Source organism: Coregonus clupeaformis, chromosome 23 (assembly GCF_020615455.1).
Source record: "Coregonus clupeaformis isolate EN_2021a chromosome 23, ASM2061545v1, whole genome shotgun sequence".
NCBI lineage: Eukaryota > Metazoa > Chordata > Actinopteri > Salmoniformes > Salmonidae > Coregonus > Coregonus clupeaformis.
In genome coordinates this window covers 28,797,152-28,824,475 of record NC_059214.1, presented here as the reverse complement: position 1 = coordinate 28,824,475, position 27,324 = coordinate 28,797,152, and the positions used below count along the sequence as shown (strand labels likewise).

General features: G+C 45.3%; 1 protein-coding gene across 3 annotated transcripts; it reads left to right on the top strand.

Annotated features, from left to right (window-relative positions):
* On the top strand, window positions 1–27,103 carry LOC121537045 (serine/threonine-protein phosphatase 6 regulatory ankyrin repeat subunit B-like). Of its 3 annotated transcripts, none has more exons than XM_041844789.2 (27): window positions 1–485; window positions 6,153–6,236; window positions 7,719–7,797; window positions 8,533–8,603; window positions 9,271–9,471; window positions 11,115–11,202; window positions 11,483–11,625; window positions 11,719–11,931; window positions 13,033–13,111; window positions 13,203–13,317; window positions 13,480–13,562; window positions 14,706–14,769; window positions 15,020–15,088; window positions 15,465–15,605; window positions 17,109–17,174; window positions 17,521–17,632; window positions 17,878–17,949; window positions 18,226–18,427; window positions 18,863–18,950; window positions 20,777–20,894; window positions 21,108–21,327; window positions 21,477–21,564; window positions 21,670–21,753; window positions 21,925–22,153; window positions 22,290–22,372; window positions 22,551–22,642; window positions 24,966–27,103. In XM_041844789.2, the coding sequence occupies exons 1-27, from the start codon at window positions 459–461 to the stop codon at window positions 25,220–25,222; spliced, it is 3,168 nt and encodes a 1,055-aa protein (XP_041700723.1). In that variant the 5' UTR covers window positions 1–458; the 3' UTR covers window positions 25,223–27,103. The 3 variants fall into 3 exon arrangements, with proteins under 3 accessions (XP_041700723.1, XP_041700722.1, XP_041700724.1); XM_041844788.2 differs by having other exon boundaries at window positions 14,643–14,769; XM_041844790.2 differs by having other exon boundaries at window positions 14,643–14,769; window positions 25,063–25,189.
* Window positions 27,104–27,324: the final 221 nt, after the last annotated feature.

Below are 27,324 nucleotides of genomic sequence, written 5' to 3'. Positions count from 1 at the left end.
AGCGAGAGGCTGGAACTTCCTGTGTGCAATCTCTGTTCACCCGTTTTACATACTGTACACAGGAATATTTTCGGAGCTGCAAAGTGAGAAGGAGGGAGTGTATGGCTATTTAGAGAGAAAGTCCTCAGTGCAGAATTAGTAAATGCAGATTGTTTACATCAGTCGGATAAGCTTTTCCTTCTTCTGCGCACTGTGGCGGCGGTTGCCTCGACTCACCCTCGCCGCAGATAGCGTCAGTGGAGCTGGCCATGGGGCCGTGATACAGCCCCGGCCCTGACGGAGGATCTGCGTTGCTTGAGAAAAGAAACATTATTTACTTTCCTGACTGCTGCATGAAACAAGAGCGATATCAAGGAAAAAACGGCTTTTTTCTAACTGAAATATTGTTCCAAGACAATTGCATGATCTGATATTTGAGGGAGTGTGTTGATGTGCCGACCAAGCTGACCGAGATTATTATGGCTGTTCTAAAACTCGTCGAGCAGGTAGCTATGCCAATTTGACTAATAATTAACATTTAGTTGTTTCTAGATGGTCTATAAGCATTACCATTGTGGTTACTCTATTGATAAAGAAATGCGTAAGTAAGTCCTATTTCCTGGGCAAGCAGAATGTTTTTGTAAACGTTGCATTTAAGAAATTATTCTCATGCATCGCATGCAAGCGAGAGGAAATTGTTTTTCTGGTGCCCATAAGGAACAGATGTGGTCCGCTACGCGAGCGAGGTGTGCTTGGCATCTTGCGCAGTGAATGAAATTGTGCGGTGTGTTATCGCATTTTATAGATGCCTTTGCAGTATTTCTTTAGTTATTTGTTCTGTTCAACTTTTTAAAATTAGGACAACGGATTCGGGGTTACTTCCTGCTGGCACTCCTGCTGAAGAAGCTGTACCCTGGTTGTATCACTGCCACCGGAATTTAGCTGTGAATTCCTTTATCGTGTCCTAATTATAATGTTACTGTCTGCTCCTGTTATGATATTTCAAGTTGATACATGTTACACTCTCTCTGGCTACTTTTACTCTCTCCATTTTGTCTAAAGACAGTGTTCTGCATTTTGGGCTTGCCTAATCAAGTTCCACATTTCTTTCTTCCTCCTAAATTATAAATAAATTATAGTCAGCAAGAAGAGTAGGATGTTGAGAAAAATGGCCTACTTGTGTCACTTAACTTCAAACTTCACCATCAGAGCATATACTATATTTTTACAGCCATTGGCCACAATGCAATGTTTCTGGCACCACACGCATATCTGAGAGGTTGTTCACCATGTAGGGGGCTGTTTTCGTTCTAGAGGTGCTGAGTGGCAGGGTCAAGGGGATAATAATAAAACCTCTACAGAGGTCAAACAAAAAACATACATTTCAAAGTTTAAAGGTCCAATGCAGCCGTTTTTATCTCAAATCATTTATGGGTAACAATTAAGTACCTTAATGTGATTGTTTTCAATGAAAATTGTCAAAAAAAATAAAATAAAAAATAGCTTCTTAGGAAAGGGCAATTTCTCAAGCAAGAATTGAACTAGGACTGTCTGGACATGGTCTGAGTGGGGAGGGGAAAACAGAAAACTAGCTGATATTGGCAGAGGTTTGGAATTCTCTTTCTTATTGGTCTTTTAACTAATTTACCGCATGGTGATGTCACCATGGAAGGCCATAACTCCATCCCATCAAAACTTTTCAACCAGCTCTTACATTAAAAGGGCGTTATAATAATTGTCACAATTTCACAGTATTATTCCAACCTCAGAGTGTGGAAATATATATATATATATATATATATATATACAACACAGGAAAATCATGTGTTTGACTGCACTGGGCCTTTAACAAACCATACAACTCTATGCTCAATGACTACTTTGAACAATTTACACAGTAAAAAATAACATTTACTTAAATTGTGCAGATGCCAAGTTTGGTAACAGAATTACAGTAAAGTCTCCCTCAGTTGTATTCTGTTACCAAACTTTGTATCTGCACAGTACTTCCTATGAATGTGTTTTAGTAACATTTTAGAAATTGTTAAAAGTAGTAATTTTGCATATGATTTGTGAAACTTTGAAATCAATGGTTTTTGTTTGGTATACATTTTAAAGTGATGAATCTGAGTCTCAGTGTAATTCCATTAACATGGAATTGCCCGTATGCATAATGGGTCAACTTTGAGTACCTCTATCTCCTGATTGTTCTGGTATTGAGGTCCAAAATGGCACTTTCTGACCACTTCTACCATGGGCAAACATGTATGGAAGGTTTCGTTTAAATCAAAAGGGGTGTGGTCAGAAAGTGATTTAAATCATATGGAACCACCCAACGGATGTGTATGTTTGCAGAGAGATTATAGAAGTGTACGGCTGTGTCGGCTGTATGTGTGTGTGTGTACTGTCCAGTGAGTGTCTTGTCCAGTGTAATCCCTCTTCTGTGTTAAAGGAAAGGGACAGGAAGTTATTGGGTCTTAACACCCCCTCCCCTTTTCTTCATTTTTCTTCTTACTGGATCCCCACTGGTTGTTCGTCTGTGTGTGTGTGTGCATCTGTGTGTGGGTTTGTTCAGAAGGGGGGCTGAAGGGTGCTCATGAGATGTTGTCTTTCCTGTTTTCTTCCTCTTCTTGTTTTGAATGCTGCTGGGCTTCCTGAATTGAGATAGCAATATCTACTTAACAGGTGAAACGCCTACACGACCCATATATGTGCGTTTGCTGTCACACACACACACACACACACACACACACAGAGAGAGACACAGAGAGAGAGACAGACAAACAGACTTATCTTTTCCCTTTCTCTCTCTGTGAGGCGCTGCCAACAGTGAGGGAAGGAGAGAGAAACACAGTCAAGCACAGCATGGTTTTAATTCTGCAATTCATTTATAGTGGGACATCATCGGCATCAGCAGCTTTTCATTTTGGAGCTGTGCTGTGAGGGTGGAGATTCAGATCTGTTCTGTACCCTCGGGCACCAATTGCAATGCGGCTCTGATTATTCACCATCCTTATGTTATGGAAGAACAATCGCAGAAAAGCCCAAAAAGTGCTTTTGTGTGTGTGTCAGTGTGCACATGCATGGACGCACCAGATTGCATGTGTGTTTGCAGATTAAAGAATGAAAACAGAGTTTTTATCAGATTCAGGAATTTTGTGTAGGATGAGGTCAACACATAGAGAGAGACGGAGAGAGATTGAAGGGGAAACCGGGGGGAAACATCCATTTGTTTTGTCAAATGCCGGGGACCCCTCTTGGTTCCATTGGGACTCTTTGAGACGGGACTAGTTGATTTAAGACGCTGGCCCTAAGGGTGTTCTAAATGTAGACAAGGAAGAGGCCACTCTCCTATTGGACAAAGGGGTAGTTTTGAGAACATTCATTGGCCCTTGGAGTCAGGGGAGGGAGGAGGATGAGGGTAGTGTGCTGTGCCTGTGCTGCAGCAACAATGGGCTCAGTGTTAGAGGTTTTTGGTTTGCCTGGAGGGGTGGTGGTGTGGGGTTGGGGAATGTCCTCATTCAGGACGGCTGCTTGCTTTCAGCCAGGACCCCCCCCCCCCCCTTCTCCCCTCCCCCCAACCCTTAGTAGCACTGTCCCCCAAATCCCCAGTGCAATTACAAAAAGTGACAGACACCAGCTTTGTGACCAGTAGGTGATGCCAGCTGTTTATGTGAGTGTGTGAGTACTTGAAAGAGACAGCAAAAAACAAGGCAATATGCTGCCAAGTGCTCTCTCATCTCTGTTTTAAAGGCACAGCTCTTCTCTTAAGAGAAGGTCCTCTGTAGCTCAGCTGGTAGAGCACGGCGCTTGTAACGCCAGTGTAGTGGGTTCGATCCCCGGGACCACCCATACACAAAAATGTATGCACGCATGACTGTAAGTCGCTTTGGATAAAAGCGTCTGCTAAATGGCATATTATTATTATTATAAAATTTTGCCTCAACTTCTTGTGTGATTGTGAACCATATTTAGCCTAACTATACTATTTAAGGACTTGTGTCGCCCACATGGCCACACATATCCTGCTATTAGTTGCATTTCCTGTCTTAGTAGAGTTAAATTAGTTATGGGTGTGGGGGTGCGAGAAAAGGCGGGAAAACGCTCTGAATCAATCCATAAAGAGGAGAGCCCCATTCCCATAAATCACTACTCCTCTGGCAGTGGCCAGTGGGGTTGTTTAGATCCCCGTGGGGAGGCTGTAGTGTTTTATGCTGTGGCCTGCCCGCCTCTGTCTCTCCACCTGCTGTTTCATATAGGCCTACACATTTTCTGTGCAGGTCCTTGCAGATTATAGGATCAGTAGTCTAGTGTGTGGGTGTGTGTGGCCTGGAAGCGGAACTGAAAATGCAGAGTTAGCTAGGCTTCCTCTCTGCGTGTCGATTCTGAGAAGGTGACAGAGTGTTACAGGAAGTCAGGCGGTGAGGTGGAGGAGGCACAGGAAGTCAAGATGCAGCAACATGGTCTGGTCTTACCGTAGTACATAGGGCTCAGCCAGTCAGTGCTCCGACTCAATCCTCTTCCTGTGTCTCATTAACTTTTATGTTGTATGTAACTAACAGGCTGTGGAAACAATTTCCCTCTCAGTCATCATCACATGACGAGGGCCTGCTCTGCAGCACCCAGGAACAGCTTCAATATGGAACCAGTCTGTCTCGGTCTCTGAACCATGTCTCCCCTTGTCTGTCACAAAGACTTAGGGCTAGAAAGGTCCTGTTCGGATACTTTAAGAACTGGGCACCCTTCTTTCCTCCCTTCCTTGAGGGTAATCGCTGATCTGTGTGTTCTTGGATAAAAAGAAGGCAGAGTTTCCATTACATTGCTTTCACCAATCCTGGCCAGATCAGTGACTAGTGACTTTCAAAGGGGAGGGGTAGGTAGGGGTATCTCAACATTCTAGGGCCTTCCTGCTTGCCTATTCAAGGAAGGGAGGAAGGATGGAAGGAATTCATCTATTCTACAGCCTAAAAGTATTAGAACATCACCATTACTCATTATGGTCGGCCAGCCCCCATCATGTCGTGGCAAGTCCCCATCATGTCCTGGCCAGTCCCCATCATGTCGTGGCAAGTCCCCATCATGTCCTGGCCAGTCCCCATCATGTCGTGTCCAGTCCCCATCATGTCCTGGCCAGTCCCCATCATGTCGTGTCCAGTCCCCATCATGTCCTGGCCAGTCCCCATCATGTTGTTTCCAGTCAGTTAGCCCTTTCTGCTGTGTTTCTCAGAAAGCTGACTGAGCGTGCTGATCTAAGGCCTAGTACTGATTGACACTGATCATTTGTGCCTGCATGCCGGCGATGTCCGGGACCTTAATTTAGGTCGGAGAGAGAGGCAGGAGAGACTATTTGGACTTGGGCACTGTGACCTCACTCACTAGACTAAGATAATGGCCTCTAAATGCTGCTGTACTGTTTGTTCCCTTGTGGAGTTGGAGGACTTTTATATCCCTCTATTTGTAAATAACCTCATACAGTTGTCTTATAAAATCCACCACAGTCTTAACTACACAACTAGGCCTATATCAAATGTAGACCTACAGTGTCTCACTCAGACACTCACTTCTCCAGCTTTTTAAAAACAGATTGAAGCATCACACAGCTGCTCATTTACAAGCATTTCGCTACACCTGCAATAACATCTGCTAAATATGTGTATGTGACCAATAAAATTGTATTTGATGTTGGCAATGCTCTAATTCCATACCGTGGGAAGGACCTCTCCCCCTCTTGCCTTGTTTACACACAGCTGATAAATCTGATATCTTGAGATTTATTTTAGGGTGACTGTTTAGACACGTATTGGAGATAGACTTGATCAGTATTTGGGGAGACTTGCATTGTCCCTGCTTGTGTTTGGGACATGCATGGCGTTTGCAACGCCAGGGTTGTGGGTTCGATTCCCACTGGGGGCCAGTATGAAAAAAAAGTATAAAAAAATAATGTATGCACTCACTAACTGTAAGTCGCTCTGGATAAGAGCGTCTGCTAAATGACTAAAATGTAAATGTAATGTATCCACTTGATGTTTGAATGTCATATGAGGGCAATAAAGGTTTCCTCTACTGTTCTATTATTAGGCTTGTAGGATTGGTGAACGACCTTGGATCTATAGAGGAGGATTAGTGAATGACCCCAGAGTCTGACCCCTTCTCCTCTCTCTCTTCTCCCTCAGCCTCCGCTGGTTCAGGCCATCTTCAATGGAGACCCTGAGGAGATACGTATGCTCATCTACAAATCGGAAGACATCAACGCTCTGGTAAGACCACTAGACATGTTCCATTCACCGCACTTCCAGGCTCCAGAGCACGCAAACGGAGCACGGGTACTGTTTCCCCTCTTGGTCCCAGGCCCAGGGGTCGGGTCAGTATGGGCAAAAAGGTCAAAGGTCAAACCTATGTTTATTTACAACAGCCCAGAGATATTCTTAATGGCTCCAGCAGGACAGGACATGGGCTGGTCCCAACCTTTGTTCTCTTTATTCACTGGTTATTTAGTCTCCTATGGGCAGTTGGCTGCTATCAGAGGCTCTACAATGAGAACGCTGTCAGTAACCAGGTTTCCATCTAACCTTTTTATGCCAGTAAAGTACATGTTGGATAAAACATGTCAAGACAGGCCTGATGGAAACAGGACATTTGACGGTAAACTTTCCAAATGTCGACAAAACAAAATATGCTTGACAAGGTGGGAACTTTTTGTGTCTGTAAAATTAATTCAGTGAGTAATGGCGGTGGAAACGCTTTTATTCGCAAATATTGATATAATAACCATAATATTGAAGTAAACTTGCAGTCACGCAGTAATATGTTGTGTGGTCCGCTACGACTCGGGAAAGCATGCACTTTATTAGGCTACAGATTAAATAAGGTATGATGAACTTCACAGGGTGATGAGCTTGATGCGCCTTTCCAATAAATATCGAGGGTCTTATTCTGGTGACATGGTGATCGATACTTGGCTGCCGTTTGACAAATAAAAATAATCTTGCTCTTTTGTCCATAATAATCTCATCATGTAGGCTATACCCGCACTGTATCTGCGAGCTGTTGGCTAGTGCCAAGACCAGAGTGGGCACATTTGGTATACAGTATAACACAACATATTATGTGACAAAACCATCAGTAGAGTTGAAGATGCGATGGAAACCCATTTACCTTGTATTTTTTATTCAGTACATGGGAATTTAACCGCAGAAGTTATTTTATGTGCACATCACGCACAGCCTTTTATCCGCAACAAGTCAATTTGATGCAAACACGTCTCTGGTGGGAAAATTTGCATATTGTTTTTATGCGGATTTTAGAATATTCACATGAAAATATGTCGCCATTGGATGTAAACATAGCTATTTTCCAGTTTAGATGTGTTTTTTGTTTGAGAGGCAGTGGAGGGCCGGGCCGGCTGGATTTGAGGGGTTGTTTTGTCTGCTAAATGGCCAGTGGCCACCAGGACAATGCTTAGCTCATCTCATATATTAACTGTTAGTGCCTCTTCTGTGCTAGGCTAGCTCTTTCTCCACTCCAAGGTAACTGTCATACCAATGGGCTCTGGTAATGTTTGCCTTGCCTTTGTAGATGGAGTGGGGTTGGGCTCTTTGGCCTAACTCTGCCTAAAATATCTGACTTCAGTTGGTTTGAACTGGAAAATAATTGTACCAGTGCCCCTGGATGTTGTCCACATACAGATCAGATATATGGCCTAATAAAGCTCCCTACCTCTCTCCATCTCTCTCCGTCAGGATGCAGATAAGCGCACCCCGCTCCATGCTGCAGCCTTCCTGGGTGATGCTGAGATCACTGAGCTTCTCATCCTCTCCGGTAAATAAACTTAATTCCTCTCTCTCTCTCTCTCTCTCTCTCTCTCTCTCTCTCTCTCTCTCTCTCTCTCTCTCTCTCTCTCTCTCTCTCTCTCTCTCTCTCTCTCTCTCTCTCTCTCTCTCTCTCTCTCTCTCTCTCTCTCTCTCTCTCTCTCTCTCTCTCTCTCTCTCTCTCTCTCTCTCTCTCTCTCTCTCTCTCTCTCTCTCTCTCTCTCTCTCTCTCTCTCTCTCTCTCTCTCTCTCTCTCTCTCTCTCTCTCTCTCTCTCTCTCTCTCTCTCTCTCTCTCTCTCTCTCTCTCTCTCTCTCTCTCTCTCTCTCTCTCTCTCTCTCTCTCTCTCTCTCTCTCTCTCTCTCTCTCTCTCTCTCTCTCTCTCTCTCTCTCTCTCTCTCTCTCTCTCTCTCTCTCTCTCTCTCTCTCTCTCTCTCTCTCTCTCTCTCTCTCTCTCTCTCTCTCTCTCTCTCTCTCTCTCTCTCTCTCTCTCTCTCTCTCTCTCTCTCTCTCTCTCTCTCTCTCTCTCTCTCTCTCTCTCTCTCTCTCTCTCTCTCTCTCTCTCTCTCACAATATCCCCTGCTTTACAGCCTTAGTAAAAAAAAAAAAATTATATGGTTACAATGTATGGAGTAGAAAGTAGCTTTTATCACAGATTGTTTGGACAATGTGGCTCCAAGATCTTTCATTTTCCCTGCTAATGCCAGATTGCCTCTCTATCTATCTCTCTCCGTCTCTATCTCTAGGGGCACGGGTCAACGCCAAAGACAGCATGTGGCTCACCCCTCTCCACCGCGCTGTGGCGTCCCGCAGTGAGGTAGGTCGGTGGATACACACACTGCATGGGATGTACTCATGTGTGAGTGTTCTGTGGCCCTGACACACACTCACACACACGCATTTCTCATGACATACAGTGACAGGCCAAACAGCATGGCGACACATTCTTAGGGCCCCATGCTGAGACACAGGTGGTAAGATGCTAAACCAAGCCTAAGCTGCCCAGCAGGATCTGTGGTAGAGAGGAGAGGAGAGCACACTCGGCTACAATCACCAGTCTGACCATCGTCCACCACTCTCTGCTCTGAGAGCCAGTCAGTCAGTAGCACATTCAGCATAGAAACCAGAACCATATCCATAGCAGAGCCGTATCAATTTATCAACACAGCCAACACAAATCTCTGTGTCAGTCCCCTGGAGTAAACTGGTAATTCAACATGGCTAGGATAGTTTAGGATTGACTGACTCACTCACTAATGTGTGGGCCTGTGTATGAACTATTAATATGTGCATCTCGGTTTATGTCTAGTTGTTGAATGTTTGCGTCTCTGTTTACAGAGGCATGTACATTCATGAATGTTTAAAGGCATTTCCTGTATACATGTTCTTCTCTCTATGCTGCTTACGGAACACACACACACACACACATTGTACTGTCTCTACTCTCCTCACACGTCTCATGCTGTTCTAACACTGGTCTACAGGAGGCGGTTCGCGTGCTGATCCGTCACTCTGCTGACGTGAATGCGCGGGATAAGAACTGGCAGACGCCGCTTCACGTTGCCGCGGCCAACAAGGCCCTGCGCTGCGCTGAGGTCATCATCCCCCTGCTGAGCAGCGTCAACGTGTCGGACCGCGGGGGGCGCACCGCCCTGCACCACGCCGCCCTCAACGGGCACACTGAGGTACTACAGACTGGGGGATCACATATTTTATTTATATCTCTTATGTACATCCATACAAATGCCCAATTCAGGAAGTGAAATGCAATCAACCCCTAGTAAGACAATCGCCTAGGGCCTAGGCACTCCATGTATACTGAACAAAAATATAAACGCAACGTGCAACAATTTCAAAGATTTTACTGAGTTACAGTTCATATAAGGATATCAGTCATTTGAAATGAATTTATTAGGCCTTAATCTATGGATTTCACATGACTGGGAATACAGATATGCATCTGTTGGTCACAAATAGGGCTGTGGATCAGAAAACCAGTCAGTATCTGGTGTGACCACCATTTGCCTCATGCAGCGCGACACATCTTCTTCGCATAGAGTTGATTAGTCTGTTAATTGTGTAATGTTGTCCCACTCCTCTTCAATGGCTGTGCGAAGTTGCTGGATATTTGCGGGAACTGAAACACGCTGTCGTACACGTCGATCCAGAGCATCCCAAACATGCTCAATGGGTGACATGTCTGGTGAGTTTGCAGGCCATGGAAGAACTGGGACATGTTCAGCTTCCAGGAATTGTGTACAGACCCTTGCGACATGGGGCCGTGCAATATCATGCTGAAACATGAGGTGATGGCGGCGGATGAATGGCACGACAATGGGCCTCAGGATCTCGTCACAGTATGTGCATTCAAATTGCCATCGATAAAATGCAATTGTGTTCGTTGTCCGTAGTTTATGCCTGCCCATACCATAACCCCACCGCCACCATGGGGCACTCTGTTCACAGCATTGACATCAGCAAACCCCTCACCCATATGATGCCATATCAGCGGTTGTGAGGCCAGTTGGACGTACTGGCAAATTCTCTAAAACGACGTTGGATGCGGCTTATGGTAGAGAAATAAACATTCAATTATTTGGCAACAGCTCTGGTGGACATCCCTACAGTCAGCATGCCAATTGCACGCTCCCTCAAAACTTGAGACATCTGTGGCATTGTGTTGTGTGACCAAACTGCATATTTTAGAATGGCCTTTAATTGTCCACAGCACAAGGTGCACCTGTGTAATGATCATGCTGTTTAATCAGCTTCTTGATATGCCACACCTGTCAGGTGGATGGATTATCTTGGCAAATGAGAAATGCTCACTAACAGGGATGTAAACAAATTTGTGCACAACATTTGAGAGAAATATGCTTTTTGTGTTTATGGAAAATGTCTGGGATCTTTTATTTCAGCTCATGAAACATGGGACCAACACTACATGTTGCGTTTATATTTTTGTTCGTTGTAGATCTGAAAGACTTGGATAGAGGTGTAGGAAATATGGTAATGGTGCCATCTTGCCCTCTGAATGGCTAGTGAGTGACGACAACTGTATTTAAATATTTTTGCCCACACAAGCAGCATAATAGGTAGTAAAGGTAAAGTTACACAGGCACATATTTGAATAGTTGTTTTTGCTTAAATACTAGTCTGATTTACATATTTAGAATGGTTACATAAAGAGCCTCGCCCACTCTTGGCCCTCCGAAGTACACACACACAGACCTGACTCACCACTGAAACACACCGCTCACACACTCCCCTCTCCCTCCTTTCCACTTTCTTTCTGTCTCTCACTATCTTTTTCCCCTCTCCATTTCAGATGGTTAACCTGCTACTGGCTAAGGGAGCCAACATTAATGCCTTCGATAAGAAAGATGGCCGCGCCCTGCACTGGGCAGCATATATGGGTGAGACATATAGACATTATAGAGTGTACCTCTCTGTACCAAGTCTGCTTCAGGCATTCAGATCTTTATATGTGAAATGGAAATAGTATGAGTCATCTAATAGTCAGAAAACAGAGCCAAACAACATTGGTTGGTTTATTGTGGGATTACTCATATTGCTGAACATTTGATGGAAACATTATGGTTTTGAATGGTGACTTTCTTGTAAGATTACTGATGTTGCTAAACATTTTTAAGTGGAGGACTGTACATTGAGTGTGCTATGGTGTGCCCTCTGCAGGTCATCTGGATGTAGTGTGTCTGCTGGTCAGCCAGGGGGCAGAGGTCAGCTGTAAGGATAAACGTGGTTACACTCCACTACACACGGCCGCTTCTAATGGTCAGATCGCTGTGGTCAAACACCTACTCAACCTGGCCGTGGAGGTATGAAGAAATGGACGCATGCACACAAACACACGCGCGCACACACACATAATGTGGAATGTTGACTTGCTCTCCGCTCCTCTGTGACTGCAGATAGATGAGGCCAATGCGTTTGGTAACACAGCTCTGCACGTGGCATGTTTCAACGGTCAGGATGCTGTGGTCAGTGAGCTGATAGACTACGGGGCTAACGTCAGCCAGCCCAACAACAAGGGTTTCACCCCACTGCACTTCGCTGCAGCCTCCACCCACGGAGCCCTCTGTCTGGAGTTCCTAGTCAACAACGGGGCTGACGTCAACGTCCAGGTGGGGATAGACGCTGTTTCTGTCTGGGAGAGAATTAATGCTATGACTAGCTTGGTTTCCATCTTATACATAATCTCATCATGTACCCTCTGCACTGTATCTACCAGCTGTTGGCTGGAGCGCATCTGCCAAGACCAGAGTTGCCACATTTGCTGTTTATCACAGACTAATATGAGGATTTTACCAGCAGCGGTATGTTTCCATCAAACTGGCTTCTTGTGAATTAAAAGCGAGATCAGTTTTATTTGTCAATTGGGAGCCAATCACCGATCATCATGTCACCAGAATACAAATGAAGACCCTTAATATTTATCGGAAAGGAGCATCAAGCTCATCACCGTGTACTTTCACCACCCTGTGAAGTTCATCATAACTTATTTAATCTGTAACCTAATAAACTGTGCGTGCTTTTCAAAGTTGTAGCAGGAGGACCATACAACATAGCATCGTGTTTCTGCAAGTTTACTGCGACATGGTTATTCTATCAACTGCCATTTGTCGAGTGATGTATTTCACCTTCCCAAAAATTCTCCACCCCTGTGTAATTCTCCAGCCCTATTTTGTTCTGTTGACATTTAAAGATGCACTATGCCGAAATCGCTCCGCCATTTCCTGGTTGCAAAAATTGGAATACAGAAGTTCACTTAATTTCAGTTTGTGGCAAAACAAGCAAGTATAATGTAGAGAATCATTGTACCATCTAAACAGCTGTGAAATATATTTTCCATAACCTAAAATATAGTATTTTCAGCTGTTTGAAGCTGGTGTACAAAACCGAAAGTAAAAGACGCAAAAACAAAACTTAAGACTTTCAATGAGAATGACAGATCTATAACACAAATTTCAATGTGAATTTGGTCGGGTCGCCCAAAAAGTAACATATTGCAGCTTTAAGGAAAGTTTACCGGCAATTGCTGTTTCCATCAGGCCTGTCATTAGTTTTTTTTATCCGACAGGTACTTTACTCGCATAAAAATAGTTGGATGGAAACCTGGTTACTGACTGTCTCTGGATCTGTCTTTCTCTGACTGACTCTCCTGGTAGTCTTTATTTCAGTCTATTCCACGGCTGGTATCACTCCCATCTTTTTCTCTCTCTCAGAGTCGGGATGGGAAGAGCCCCCTCCACATGACAGCGGTCCACGGCCGCTTTACTCGCTCCCAGACACTCATCCAGAATGGTAAGACGTGTGTGTGTGTGTGTGTGTGTGTGAGTTCACAAGGATTATTGTAATTGTCCTTATTGACTAAACTGTGCTTACTGTACTGTAGGTGGTGAGATTGACAGTGTGGACAAGGATGGAAACACTCCTCTTCACATCGCTGCTCGCTATGGTCACGAGCTCCTCATTAACACACTCATCACCAGCGGAGCCGACTGCACAAGGTGTGTGTGTGTGTGTGTGTGTGGTGTGTGTGTGTGTGTGTGTGTGTGTGCGCACGTGGGGGAATGGATGCTTGGATCCCTTTTCTTTCACTTGTTTTGGTGTAATATATAGCGGTACAGTATGTATTTATAGTAAAGACCTCTTTCTCTCTCTCTCTGCAGACGAGGGGTCCATGGTATGTTCCCTCTGCACCTAGCTGCTATGAACGCCCACTCAGACTGCTGCCGGAAGCTGCTCTCCTCAGGTAACCTACCAGCACCGGCACAAAGCCATTGGCTGTGTGTACTCTGTTTCACCCTCTTCCTTGGACAAAGAACAGGAATGTCTTATTGCTGCTTTCCAGTCCTGAATTCCTCAACAGGGGAACTATTCAGCCTTGGTCAGATTGGAGTCACATTGTTCCTCTGACAGCAATACAAGGCAATGGGCCTGCAAACACAGACAGGCATTGGGCCAGCATACAGAGATGGTCTGATCAGGCATTGCTAGCTGTTTCTCTCCTTGCAGACAAGAATTTGTCTAAGCTAGTGCTCCTCTTGAAATAAGAGACCTGATTGTTTGATAGATACTGGCAAACTTCTATCTAGAGACAATTTTGGCTCTAGTCTGGAAATCTCAGGCTCTGTTTGAAAGGATCTGTGCAGTTTCACTTGACTGTGGGGTCAGACCCATATGGTAGGGGGAAACTGAGCTCTGTGAGGGCTCTGAGGCCGCTACTGTAGGAAAACAACAAAGGAAGGCCTTTGATGTTGAGTGATTTACATGAGCTGGAGCACTCAGTGCAGCTGCACAGTTTTATTTGTGCTGAGGAGACAGCCGGCTTGAACCACAGGGTTAGAGGGGTGGTTTAAGGGCAATATTCATAGCCTTCAGTATCCATAGCTGTTAACCCCCCTCCCCCTTTACTGACTACAATGGTTTGACCCAGCATACCCAGATTCTAGGCAGGACCAACGTGTGATGGGGATTCAAATAGAACTCTGCACGAAACAGTCCTTAACTCATAGCATGCTTCCCCTGCCTACACTCTTTCTCTCTTCCTCTGTTTTGTGTGCTTTCAGAGTAGAAGTATGTGTAGAAGTAAGAGTATTAGATTATATCTCAGCCTGCCTGTCTCTCACTTTACCTCACATTGTAATCCTGTGTGTTTTCTAGCCTGCCTGTCTCTCACCTTGTAATCCTATGTGTTTTCCTGCATTAACACCTGTCTCTTTCTCCACCTCCCTGTCCCATGTGTCTCTCCCACTTTCTTCCACTGTCTTCCTTGCTATGTGGCTGTATGTTGCCTCCCTCCCTCTCTCCCTGTGTACGTCACCCCCTTTAGGAAGGAGGTATAGCATAATGTGTCCCCTCAGTAACGACCCCTCATCCTCGGCCCTGTCTGCAGGCTTCCAGATCGACACCCCAGACGCACTGGGGAGGACCTGTCTACACGCTGCCGCCGCCGGGGGGTGAGTCTCTCTCTCTATGTGTTTGTGTGTGTCTGAGGAAGAGAGAGAAATACCCGCACGCTGTATATGCTCCTGTACAGTTTATTTCACCATTTCTGTCAGAAGGGCTTCATCAGGTGTCTGTCTGTTTCTGTCTCTGTACATCTTTCTTCATGTCACTGTATTCAAAACAGAATTTGTCATGATTATAAAATGTATTCTCCTCTCCCTCTCCCTCTTCCTCTCCCTCTTCCTCTCCCTCGTTCTGCAGTAATGTGGAGTGTGTGAAGTTGCTTTTGAGCAGCGGTGGGGACCACAACCGGAGGGACAAGTGTGGCAGGTGAGTTCTCTTAGAGGACAGGTAGAAGGGTGGGGGGAAGTCTGAAGTAGGGGCAGATGAACAGGAGTTGAAAGCTGGTTCTTACTGAGGTGAGGACCCTGCTGAAAGGACATCATGGAGAAAGAGAACAGAGCTTAGAGTGGGGGCTGCATCCGTTTGTGGTCTATTTCTGTCAGTTCCTCTCTCCAGTTCCTGTGTAGGTGTGTTTGTGTGGTCACAGCAATTTGAGTCCTCTGACTCAACACTTTAGTCCACGCTTCATATTTTTGTTGCACTCTAAAGTGTGACTCATCTCAATGTGCTGGCGTATAACACTGTCCTTGTGTGTCTGTCCGTCTGTCTCTGTCCATCTGTCTGTGTGTCTCTCTCTCTCCAGGACCCCTCTCCACTATGCAGCGGCCAGTCGTCACTATCAGTGCCTGGAGACCCTGGTGTCGTGTGGGACCTGCATTAACGCCACTGACCAGTGGGGGCGCTCTGCCCTGCACTACGCAGCTGCCTCTGACCTGGACAGGAGGTGAAGCTCACTGACCAGACTTAGGGACGAATCCTAACTTCCACTTAAGAGTTAAATTCCCACTTAGTCTCCAATATACAGCAATGCATGACTAAGTGAACATTTGTCTTACATGCAAACTACACCGGCCACGTTGCGTGCACGAGCGTTGCAAAATAAATGTACACTTACATGTTATTCAATAATTTCACCCACACCGCTCGCTCACGTGAACGAGCGTCTGCGTAGCCAAGTGCTAAATACAACATGGTTCTAATTAAGAAGCTCCACGCGCTGCGAGTCCCCTCCTTATTGGATATCAGGAAGATACAAACCCATGTGGATGCTTGAAAGACAAACAAGGAGAGATTAATTAAAGATAACTAACTAGGTGTCTGTACGTACTAGGGATGGGCATGGTTATTCGAATATCCGAACGGACGTTAGTATTCGATCACTATTCATTTTTGAAAGCATTTTTATTTTTATAGTTAGCACTGTAAACATAGCCTACAGTTCTGAAGACGCACAAAGAAATTATTTTATTTTCGAGTTAATTTTCTCTCTGTCACGACTTCCGCCGAGGCTGCCTCCCCTCCTTGTTCGGGCAGGTTTCGGCGTTCGGTGTCACCGGCTTACTAGCTACTGCCGATCCATTTATCATCACTCCATTTGTCTTGTCTTCAATCACACACACCTGGTCCTTATTCCCTCATTAGTCATGGTATAAGTGTTCCCTCTGCTTCCTTGTCTGTGTGGGTGATTGTTTATTGTGGAGGAGCGCGTGTATTTTGTATCGACAGGAGTATTTTCCAGTGCGCCTTGTATTTTCCAGTGCGCCTGTTTTGTGCCCTGGAGTGTGTTTGACGCATTTCTATATTAACCTGTATTTTGCGGATTAAAGCCTGTTATTCTGTGATTTACACTCCTGCGCCTGACTCCTTCAACACCGCCTCATCACACTCTCTCTCATGTTGTGCTTTACATGAAAAGGCAAAGTGGATTTAAACCTCCAGTCAGCCCTGACAACGGTAGCCTATTGTATTTTCCCCACTTCAAATAGCCTCTAACGGAGATTCCACTATATCTGACACAGATCAATGCAAAACACTCAGGAAACGTTTTTGAAACGGAATCTATCACGGTGAACATCAGAGATCTCTGTCACTGTTGCTGACTGTTAGCTAAAAACTACCGGAGAATAGCAGTCAAAAAACAATCTGGATATCCGAAGAAATGTCATGATATTATTCGAATAGTGAAATCATTTCAAATGCCCATCCCAAGTCGGCAGCAGACTTAAGTCTGTTCAGTGTTCACACCCCTGATTGTTTTAATACCAGGAAATTCAGACTAGCACAGCTGTAAACGCTTGGTGACCCTGAATACGACCCCTGAATAATAGAAAGTCCATCTAAACCCCACTTTTCCCATAGGATTTATCTTTGCCTAAGCTATTGTCAGAAAAAATTGCGTATTGCGAATGTCTTAATATTTTTCTGCTGTGTGTCTTGTGTTGTAAAGGCGACGTCAGGCTCTGGAGCCAGAGAGTGAAGGGGTCCAGGCAGAGAAGGAGAAGGAGGCTGCACTGTGAGTATACTAGTTTATTTCTATGAGTATTACTGCCTCAATCTGGGCATCCAGGTAGTCAGTCAGCACAGACTATGGCTCAGTGCAAACCGTGCCTATGGTTCGGACTATTTGAGAACGTCCCTCTTTCTCTACTCTGTGTACACAGACCCGTTCAGACAGACAATACCTTCTCTCATTGTCTCTCTCAGCTTGTTTGAATAGCCTTTGCATATGTCTGTAGAACATGTCTGACTCTCTCTCTCCCTCATATTCTCTCCCAGTCTGAGGCTTTGTTCACTTTTAATAACCTTTATTGAAATATTGAAGTGTTTACGTCGGACGATATTGTGTGTTTTTGTACTAGATGTCTGGAGTTCCTGTTGCAAAGTGGTGCTACTGCCTCTCTGAAAGATAAGCAAGGCTATAGTCCTGTCCACTATGCTGCAGCCTATGGCCACAGACACTGCCTGGAGCTGGTGAGTACACACACGCTTATGCAAAATCATCTGCGCAAGTGCAACCACACATGAGGAAATCAATTTTTTTGGGTTATATAATCCAGAGATGGCTCTTGTCTTTTGCCCCATCTGCTAGTTAACAATGAATCTGTGTGTAGAATATCGTAAAGATATCGTCAATACACACAGCTCACAAATACCACTTACCGAATTTGAATGATTTGTTTTGATGTGAACTGTGTGGTCTGTGGTTGTGGTTTCAGCTGTTGGACCGAGACGAGAGTCACCAGGAGGACCCAGAATCTCAGAGTGCCAGGAGCCCCCTGCACCTCGCTGTGAGTCGTTATAATACGCAGACATACATTATCATATATCCACTCTAGCCATGCATTTTCTCATTCACTGCCATGCATTATAATGGGGGCGAATGAGCAGGAAAAATACTTGTTTTTATGGTCAGGGCACGTGATCAGGAAAAACGGATAACTGGCGTTATCACTTATATACAGCCATACAAACATTACCACAGAGTATACATTGCATAGACTGTGTCTTTGAATGCCAACAGCTGGTGTGTGTGTAATCTGTCTGTATGTCTCCCCATCCTCCAGGCATACCACGGCCATGCCCAGGCTCTGGAGGTGTTGCTGCAGGGGGAGAGGGAAGTGGACCAGGGTGACGAGGCTGGTCGTACTCCACTTGCCCTAGCGGCCCTCAGGGGCCACACTGACTGTGTCCACACCCTCCTCAGCCAGGGGGCCTCGCCACGCACCACAGACACCAACAGGGGACGCACCCCTGTACACCTAGCAGGTAATGGAGACCACTGTGTGTGTGTGTGAGAGAATTTGAAGTACTCTTTTGTGTGGTCCGTGTCACATGAGGTTGGTGGCACCTTAATTTGGGAGGACGGGCACGTGGTAATGACTGGAGAGGAATAAGTGATAAGGTATCAAAAACATCAAACATGGTTTCCATGTGTTTAATGCCATTCAATTCGCTCTGTTCCAGACATTATTATGATCCGTCCTCCCCTTAGCAGCCTCCACTGGTCCGTGTGCACTAGTTCTGTACTCCGTTTCCTCTGTCTGACTTTCTCTATCTCTCTCACGCACTCTCTCTCTTTCTCTCTCCCCCCTCTCTCTCTCTCCTCTCTCTCGCCCCCTCTCGTGCGCTCTTTCTTTCTTTCTCTCTCTCGCCCCGTCTCGCTCTCTTTCTCTTTCTCACTCTCTCTCTCTCTGTTCTTAGTGATGAATGGTCATACGTCGTGTGTGCGCCTCCTGCTGGATGACCAAGACAGTGCAGACCTGGTGGATGCCGCTGACTCTCGTGGACAGTGAGTTGACCAATCCATTCATCTATTAATCTATTGTACATCTATTGGATGGGTTTTAGAAATATGGTAACCATTCATGTACACTGAACAAAAATATAAACACAACATCTAAAGTGTTGGTCCCATGTTTCATGAGCTGAAATAAATGATCCCAGAAATTTCCCATATACACAAAAAGCTTATTTCTCTCATGTTGTGCACAAATTTGTTTACATCCCTGTTAGTGAGCATTTCTCCATTGCCAAGATAATCCATCCACCTGACAGGTGTGGCATATCAAGAAGCTGATTAAACAGCATGATCATTACAGAAGTGCACCTTGTGGAGGGGACAATAAAAGGCCATTCTAAAATATGCAGTTTTGTCACACAACACAATGCCACAGATGTCCCAAGAGGGAGCGTGCAATTGGCATGCTGACGGCAAGAATGTCCACCAGTGCTGTAGCCAGAGAATTGAATGTTAATTTCTCTACCATAAGCCACCTCCAACGTTATTTTAGAGAATTTGGCAGTACGTCCAACCGGCCTCACAACCACAGACCACGTGTAACCACGCCAGCCCAGGACCTCCACATCTGGCTTCTTCACCTGCGGGATCGTCTGAGACCAGCCACCCGGACAGGTGATAAAACTGTGGGTTTTCACAACCGAAGGATTTCATCACAAACTGTCAGAAACTTCTCAGGGAAGCTCATCTGCGTGCTCGTCGTCCTCACCAGGGTCTTAACCTGACTGCAGTTCAGCGTCATAACCAACTTCAGTGGGAAAATGCTCATCTTCGATGGCCACTGGCACACTGGAGAAGTGTGCTCTTCACGGATGAATCCCGGTTTCAACTGTACCGGGCAGATTGCAGACAGCGTGTATGGCGTTGTGTGGGCGAGCGGTTTACTGATGTCAACATTGTGAACAGAGGGCCCATGGTGGCAGTGGGGTTATGGTATGGGCAGGCATAAGCTACGGACAACGAACACAATTGCATTTTAACAATGGCAATTTGAATGCACAGAGATACTGTGACGAGATCCTGAGGCCCATTGTCGTGCCATTCATCCGCCGCCATCACTTCATGTTTCAGCATGATAATAAACAGCCCCATGTCGCAAGGATCTGTACACAATTCCTGGAAGCTGAAAATGTCCCAGTTCTTGTATGAACTGCATACTCACCAGGAATGTCACCCATTGAGCATGTTTGGGATGCTCTGGATTGACGTGTACAACAGCGTGTTCCAGTTCCCGACAATATCCAGCAACTTTGCACAGCCATTGAAGAGGAGTGGAACAACATTCCACAGGCCTTAATCAACAGCCTGATCAACTCTATGCGAAGGAAATGTGTCGCGATGCATGAGGCAAATGATGGTCACACCAGATACTGACTGGTTTTCTGATCCACGCCCCTAACTTTGTTTTAAAGGTATCTGTGACCAACCGATGCATATCTGTATTCCCAGTCATGTGAAATGTATTTCAATCGACTGATTTCCTTAAATGATCTGGAACTCAGTAAAATCTTTGAAATTGTTGCATGTTGCTTTTATATATTTGTTCAGTTGTAGTTCTAAAGGGACTGGATAAGGTATACATTATATAGTAATATCTTGTGCTCACCTTTCTCTCTGATAGGCGAGGTAGAATTTTGGCCATAGTGCTTACACCCATGTAATCCTTTCAGGTCTGATTGGATGGATGTAAGTAATATGGTGAATATTCCACCTGACCTATAATACTGGTACATCGGGATGGGGGTTGATTTGGGATTGGGGATGTGTCTACCGATCCGGTTGTCCCGCTCTGACTGTCCCCTCTCTGTCCCTGTCAGGACTCCTCTGATGCTGGCGGTGGCAGGGGGACATGTGGACGCTGTGTCTCTGCTGCTGGAGAGAGAGGCTGTTGTAGACACAGCAGACAGCCATGGCCTGACCGCCCTGCACCTTGGGGTGAGTGTGTGTGTGTGTGTGTGTACGGCTGTAACTGTGTGACTGTGACTGGTCATGTGTATATGGATGTGTGTGTGATTGTACTGAATTCTGGGTAGCTTGTAACAACATGATCTCTTTGTCCAGTCTAAAAGTTTAAAGGTGATCTCTGTCTCGTTCCCATTTTCCCTTTATCGCCACTCTCTCCTCTCTTTCTTCCTCCTCCTCTCCCAGTTGCTGTGTGGTCAGGAGGAGTGTGTCCAGTGTCTGTTGGAGCAGGAGGCCTCTGTGTTGCTGGGGGACTCCAGGGGCCGAACAGCCCTCCATCTGGCTGCAGCGAGGGGCCACGCATCCTGGCTCGCTGAGCTGCTGAGTATCGCTTGTTCTGAACCACCCATGCCCCCCCTCCGAGACCACCAGGGGTACACCCCCCTGCACTGGGCCTGCTACTATGGTCAGTCACTAGACCTACCTACTGCAGGCCTGCCTCAAACCATGGCTTGATCTCCAATCAATGTGCCTGAGGATTTTGTCTCTACGTATGTATTTTATGTGAAATACCTTTTTATGTTTGCATGTTCTAATAATCTTGTGTGTGTCCAGGTCACGAGGGCTGTGTGGAGGTACTGCTGGAGCAGAAAGGTTGTCGCTGTATCGACGGGAACCCCTTCACTCCCCTGCACTGTGCTGTGTAAGTCTTCACATACATGAAGAACAGTATTGCCTATAGATGTCAGTGTTGACTGTGTTTTGCCTCATGGACAACAGTGTTAACATTCTGTGTTTTGCTTCTCAGGGTGAATGATCATGAATCCTGTGCCTCACTACTGCTGGAGGCAATGGGATCAGACATCGCCAGCTGTAAGGATGCTAAGGATAGGTAAGTCATCACACACCTGATTCAGATACATATTGGAGTTGCCCATTCCTGGATCAGATACGGATGTATCTCACACAGCCTGTCCTCAATCTCTAACTTCTGTGTTTTATTCTCTCTTCCTCATTCTGTTTTCCTTTCCTCTCCTCACACATCCTCCCCTTTCTCTCTCAGGACTCCACTCCATGCTGCAGCGTTCTCTGGTCATGTGGACTGTGTCCAGCTGCTTCTGTCCCATGATGCACCTGTGGATGCTGTCGACCAATCAGGGCGCAGTGCGCTGATGATGGCTGCAGAGAAGGGAGGAGTGGGAGCTGTAGAGGTGCTGTTGACCAGTGCCAACGCCAGCCTGGGTTTGGTCGACCAGAATGGCAACACAGCCCTCCATCTGGCCTGCAGTAGCGTGAGTGTCCACTAGGGAGATTTCGCTCCCTATTTCTTTGACATACCACATACAAATACTATATTTACAATCATAGTGCATAATATATTAATTTGTCTTCACTCCCCCCCCCACCATCCCCCTCACCCTCTCTCAGGGAAAGGAGGATTGTGTTCTGTTCATCCTGGAGAGGCTAAAGGACACTGTTCTCATAGGTGCCACAAACGCAGCACTGCAGACGTAAGTGTTCGTCAGAGATAGGCCATGGTTAATCTCGGAACCGAGAACCAAATATTGTGTCCGCTAGCTACCTCAATTTACTTCTAGGGTGGAAATGTCTAGATCAAAAAAAAAAAAAATGCAGATTTAGCCCACTACAGAAACACTACAAACTTTCTGATTGTTCTGTCCCTCCCAGGCCCCTCCACCTAGCGGCTCGTAGCGGTCTGAAACAGGCTGTCCAGGACCTGCTGTCCAGGGGGGCCAGTGTTCAGATGTTGGATGAGAATGGTAGGTCTAAAGGTCTGGTCTGGGCATGAACCAGTACCAGTGTGTTAAAGGGGTCTAACTGCATGCTGCTATTATTTCAGCTGCCTGTGGTTCTGTGGTGTTGGCATGTCTATGTACATTAGCTAGCTACAGCGGTCTGTGTCTGTCTGTGCTCTGGTAGGCTAGAGGTGCAGCTAACGGGTTTGTAGCTCTCTGGCCCAGTCCCAGTCCCACCTGTCGAGTATTGTTATTAGGGCCAGGAGTTTTTCCTGACCCTTGTCACCTGACTAGGAAAAACTTGAGGCCCTTGTCATTATGTCCAGGGATTTAGGTTTGTATTCATTATGATGTATAAGGAGTTATATACACTACCAGTCAAAAGTTTGGACACACCTACTCATTCAAGGGTTTTTCTTTCTTTTTACTTTATTTTCTACATTGTAGAATAATAGTGAAGACATCAAAACTATGAAATAACACATATGGAATCATGTAGTAACCAAAAAAGTGTTCAACAAATCTAAATATATTTTATATTTGAGATTCTTCAAATAGCCACCCTTTGCCTTGATGACAGCTTTGCGCACACTTGGCATTCTCTCAACCAGCTTCATGAGGTAGTCACCCGGAATGCATTTCAATTAACAGGTGGAATTTATTTCCTTCTTAATGCGTTTGAGGCAATCAGTTGTGTTGTGGGGGGGAATACAGAAGATAGCCCAATTTGGTAAAAGACCAAGTCCATATTATGGCAAGAACAGCTCAAATAAGCAAAGAGAAACGACAGTCCATCATTACTTTAAGATATGAAGGTCAGTCAATACGGAACATTTCAAGAACTTTGAAAGTTTCTTCAAGTGCAGCCGCAAAAACCATCAAGTGCTATGATGAAACTGGCTCTCATGAGGACCACCCCAGGAATGGAAGAACCAGAGTTACCTCTGCTGCAGAGGATAAGTTCATTAGAGCTACCAGCATCAGAAATTGCAGCCCAAATAAAGGCTTCACAGAGTTGAAGTCACAGACACATCTCAACATCAACTGTTCAGAGGAGACTGTGAATCAGGCCTTCATGGTTGAATTGCTGCAAAGAAACCACTACAAAAGGACACCAATAAGAAGACGAGACCTGCTTGGGCCAAGAAACACGAGCAATGGACATTAGACCGGTGGAAATGTGTCCTTTTAGTCTGGAGTCCAAATTAGAGATTTTTGATTCCAACCGCTGTGTCTTTGTGAGATGCGGTGTGGATGAACGGATGATCTCCGCATTTGTATTTCCCACCGTAAAGCATGGAGGAGGAGGTGTTATGGTGTGGGGGTGCTTTGCTGGTGACACTGTCTGTGATTTATTTAGAATTCAAGGCTCTCTTAACCAGCATGGCTACCACAGCATTCTGCAGCGATACGCCATCCCATCTGGTTTGGGCTTAGTGGGACTATAATTTGTTTTTCAACAGGACAATGACCCAACACACCTCCAGGCTGTGTAAGGGCTATTTTACCAAGAAGGAGAGTGATGGAGTGCTGCATCAGATGACCTGGCCTCCACAATCCCCCGACCTCAACCCATTGAGATGGTTTGGGATGAGTCGGACGGCAGAGTGAAGGAAAAGCAGCCAACAAGTGCTAAGCATATGTGGGAACTCCTTCAAGACTGTTGGAAAAGCATTCCAGGCAAAGCTGATTGAGAGAATGCCAAGAGTGTGCAAAGCTGTCATCAAGGCAAAGGGTGGCTATTTAAAAAATCTCAAATAATTTTTTTGGGTTACTACATGATTCCATATGTGTTGTTTCATAGTTTTGATGTCTTCACTATAATTCTACAATGTAGAAAATAGTAAAAAATAAAGAAAACCCTTGAATGAGTAGGTGTCCAAACTTTTGACTGGTACTGTATATATATCAAATCAAATGTTATTTGTCACATACACGTGTGTAGCAGTTGTTATAGCGGGTGTAGTGAAATGCTTGTAAAGGTGCAGTATATGTTGTATGTATTCCCTGTCTGCTTGTCTGTTGTCTGTGCACTGTCTGGGCTGGCTGTGTACTAATGGAATGCTGCTTTCTCCCATTGTCCTCCCTTCCCTTGTCCCCCCATCTCTCTCTCTGTTTTTTGCTTCGCTCTCCCCGCTTCTTCCATGTTTCCTCCCCCTCTTTCTCTCTGTCCATTTTCCCTTCTCTCTCCCTTCCTCTTCCCTACTTCTTTCCCCTCCCTATCGCTCTCTCTCTACCATCTTTCTCCACACCATCTCTCTCTCCCACCCTCCTCTTTCTCGCTCCCCATCCTCTTCTCCCTATCTCGCCCACTCTCCTTCTCTCTGCCCTCCTCTTTCTCCCCCAGGTCTGACGCCTGCTCTAGCTTGCGCTCCTAGCAGGGAGGTGGCTGACTGTCTGGCTCTCATTCTGGCTACCATGATGCCTTTCTACTCCCCTTGCAGCTCCGGAGTCCCCTCCCCAGGTTCCCTCCTGAGGGCCCTATCCAGGCAGGACAAAGGTTCCCGGGACCCTCGTAGCCCCAAGGCCCCCTCTGGCCCCTCCAGCGAGGGAAGTGCCAGTCAGGGCACCACTGAAAACGACTCAGACTCAGAAACCTTTTGACCCCTATGACTATGACCTATGACCCTGACTCTTATCAGACTACCTGGATGTCTGCAGAGCCACACTTTCACACCACCAACCACCCCTGATCCCTCGCTCGTGTCCCAAGAGCAGAACCTCTCAGTGGGGGCTTATACAGGATTTTGTCCCCACTAATGGCTGGAGGGATGGAGCTCAACCTCTAATCTAATGTGATCCTGCCTGCTGGTGCATCTTCTCCAGATCAACCTAGGTACTCCGTCTCAGCTTGGCTATCTATGACAGCGGCTGAGACTTTTCTTATTAAAGCCATTTTTTATTGTTTGTATGAAAAGAGGACCAGAAAAGAACCTTTTTAAAAACCTTTTTTCTTTTGGTTGGTTGATGTACCAAATATTGACTTAACATATAGTTAAAACAAGTATATGTATATTTTTGTGTCGGGTTAGGTATACATGGAAAGGTACATACTGCTCTATCTGCCCAGTGATGTGAGTATAGCACAAACCAACTAAAGCACAATTCTAGAATTCACTTATAAGCCTATTATAAAGAAACATGGTAGAATGCATACCCTCTAATTACAGTGTATGGAATGCTCTGTGCACGAGTCGGAGTCTGGCCTTGGTGCACAGAAGTGGCACCATTTCAACCTTGTATGTTTCCACGCCAATAGAAATCAGACATTTGGCCATTAGTTTTTCCTGACCACATCAACTTACCTGGAAAACTCTGGGCTGTAGTTATTGGCTATAGGTAACTCGGACCCAGAATTGTTCCTGATCCTGTCACGTGGTCAGTTAGGAACCTCCTGTCCCTAGTGTTACAGGACAACAGTGTTTCAGTAGTTTACATGCTTAGATACAGTATGTCAGATCAGGTCTCCAGTGAAGAGGTTGACACCTGTACGGTATTTATTAACGCTTATATTATGGTACAGAATACTGCTTGCACTTAAAATGTAAAGGAGAGCAGGACCTTGACCACTCTTCTCTTCCCCTCCTCTCTCCATCCCCCTTTCCCATCTAGTCTGTTGTCTACCAACAACAATGTGCCAGTCTATCAAACTTGTCCAGTGCCTTGTTAAACCTTTGTATTCATTTTTTGTTTCAATTTTCCAAAAAAGCGTACTCTTCTGAAAGAGTATGCACATTTTCCTGGTGCATGTGGTCTCTATTCAATCCGTATCGTGGAAGTTTAGCTTTACATTTAAAGGCAATGTTCCTGCTTTAGTGGAGACTAAATTCACGGTAAACACTGCATATATCGGCTCAATCTGAAATTACCTTAACATTTCTATAGCGGAATCTGTCACGCTTCAACTTTACAGATTGAATAGAGCCCTAAATTGTGTATTATGGGTGTATGTGACTTTGAATGGAAAAGTTTGAGATTAGAGTTGGTTAACTCGGGGGGGTTTGTCTGCAACAAGATGTCTAACAAAATGAAGTTCTGCTTTTGTACAAACTGTATGTCATTGTAAAGCACAGCCTTGTCTGTAATAACTATCTCTACCACAGAGAAAGAGAACCCGAGCACACACCTTTTAAAAAGCACAGTGTTAGTTTAATGCCTCAAGGCTTGTCGTTGAGAATGAAAGTAAGGAAGAGATTGGGTGTGTGTCCCAAATGGCCCACTATTCCCTACATAGTGCACTACTTTTGACCAGAACCCTATGTAGTGCACAATAGGGAATGTAGCCATTTGGGATGCAGCCATGGGTCAGTATTATTATGCCAGAGGGAGCATCACACCACTAGTCAGTTGTGACAATCGTATTGGATTGATTTTCATACCAGTTCCTGATGCAGTATGAAATGCGGAAGGCTGTTTGTTAGCTACCCTTTGTTTTTTTTAATGAATGAATTGTACAATTATAATATAAAAATCTGTTTTAATTTAGTGCTGTGTGTCTGTACTTTCCTATTTGATACCAAGTTGACAAACAAACATTACTTATGTTTTGGGTATCTAATGCTTACCTGAGAATGGATCCTCCATTTCAGTCTTGGAACCCTCAAACACCTCTACATAAACTAGCTTGTATTTAAGTGTGTAAGGAGTCAACATACCGGTAGACTACAGTCTATTCTGGACATGTGATAAGTAAAATTTGATTTGAT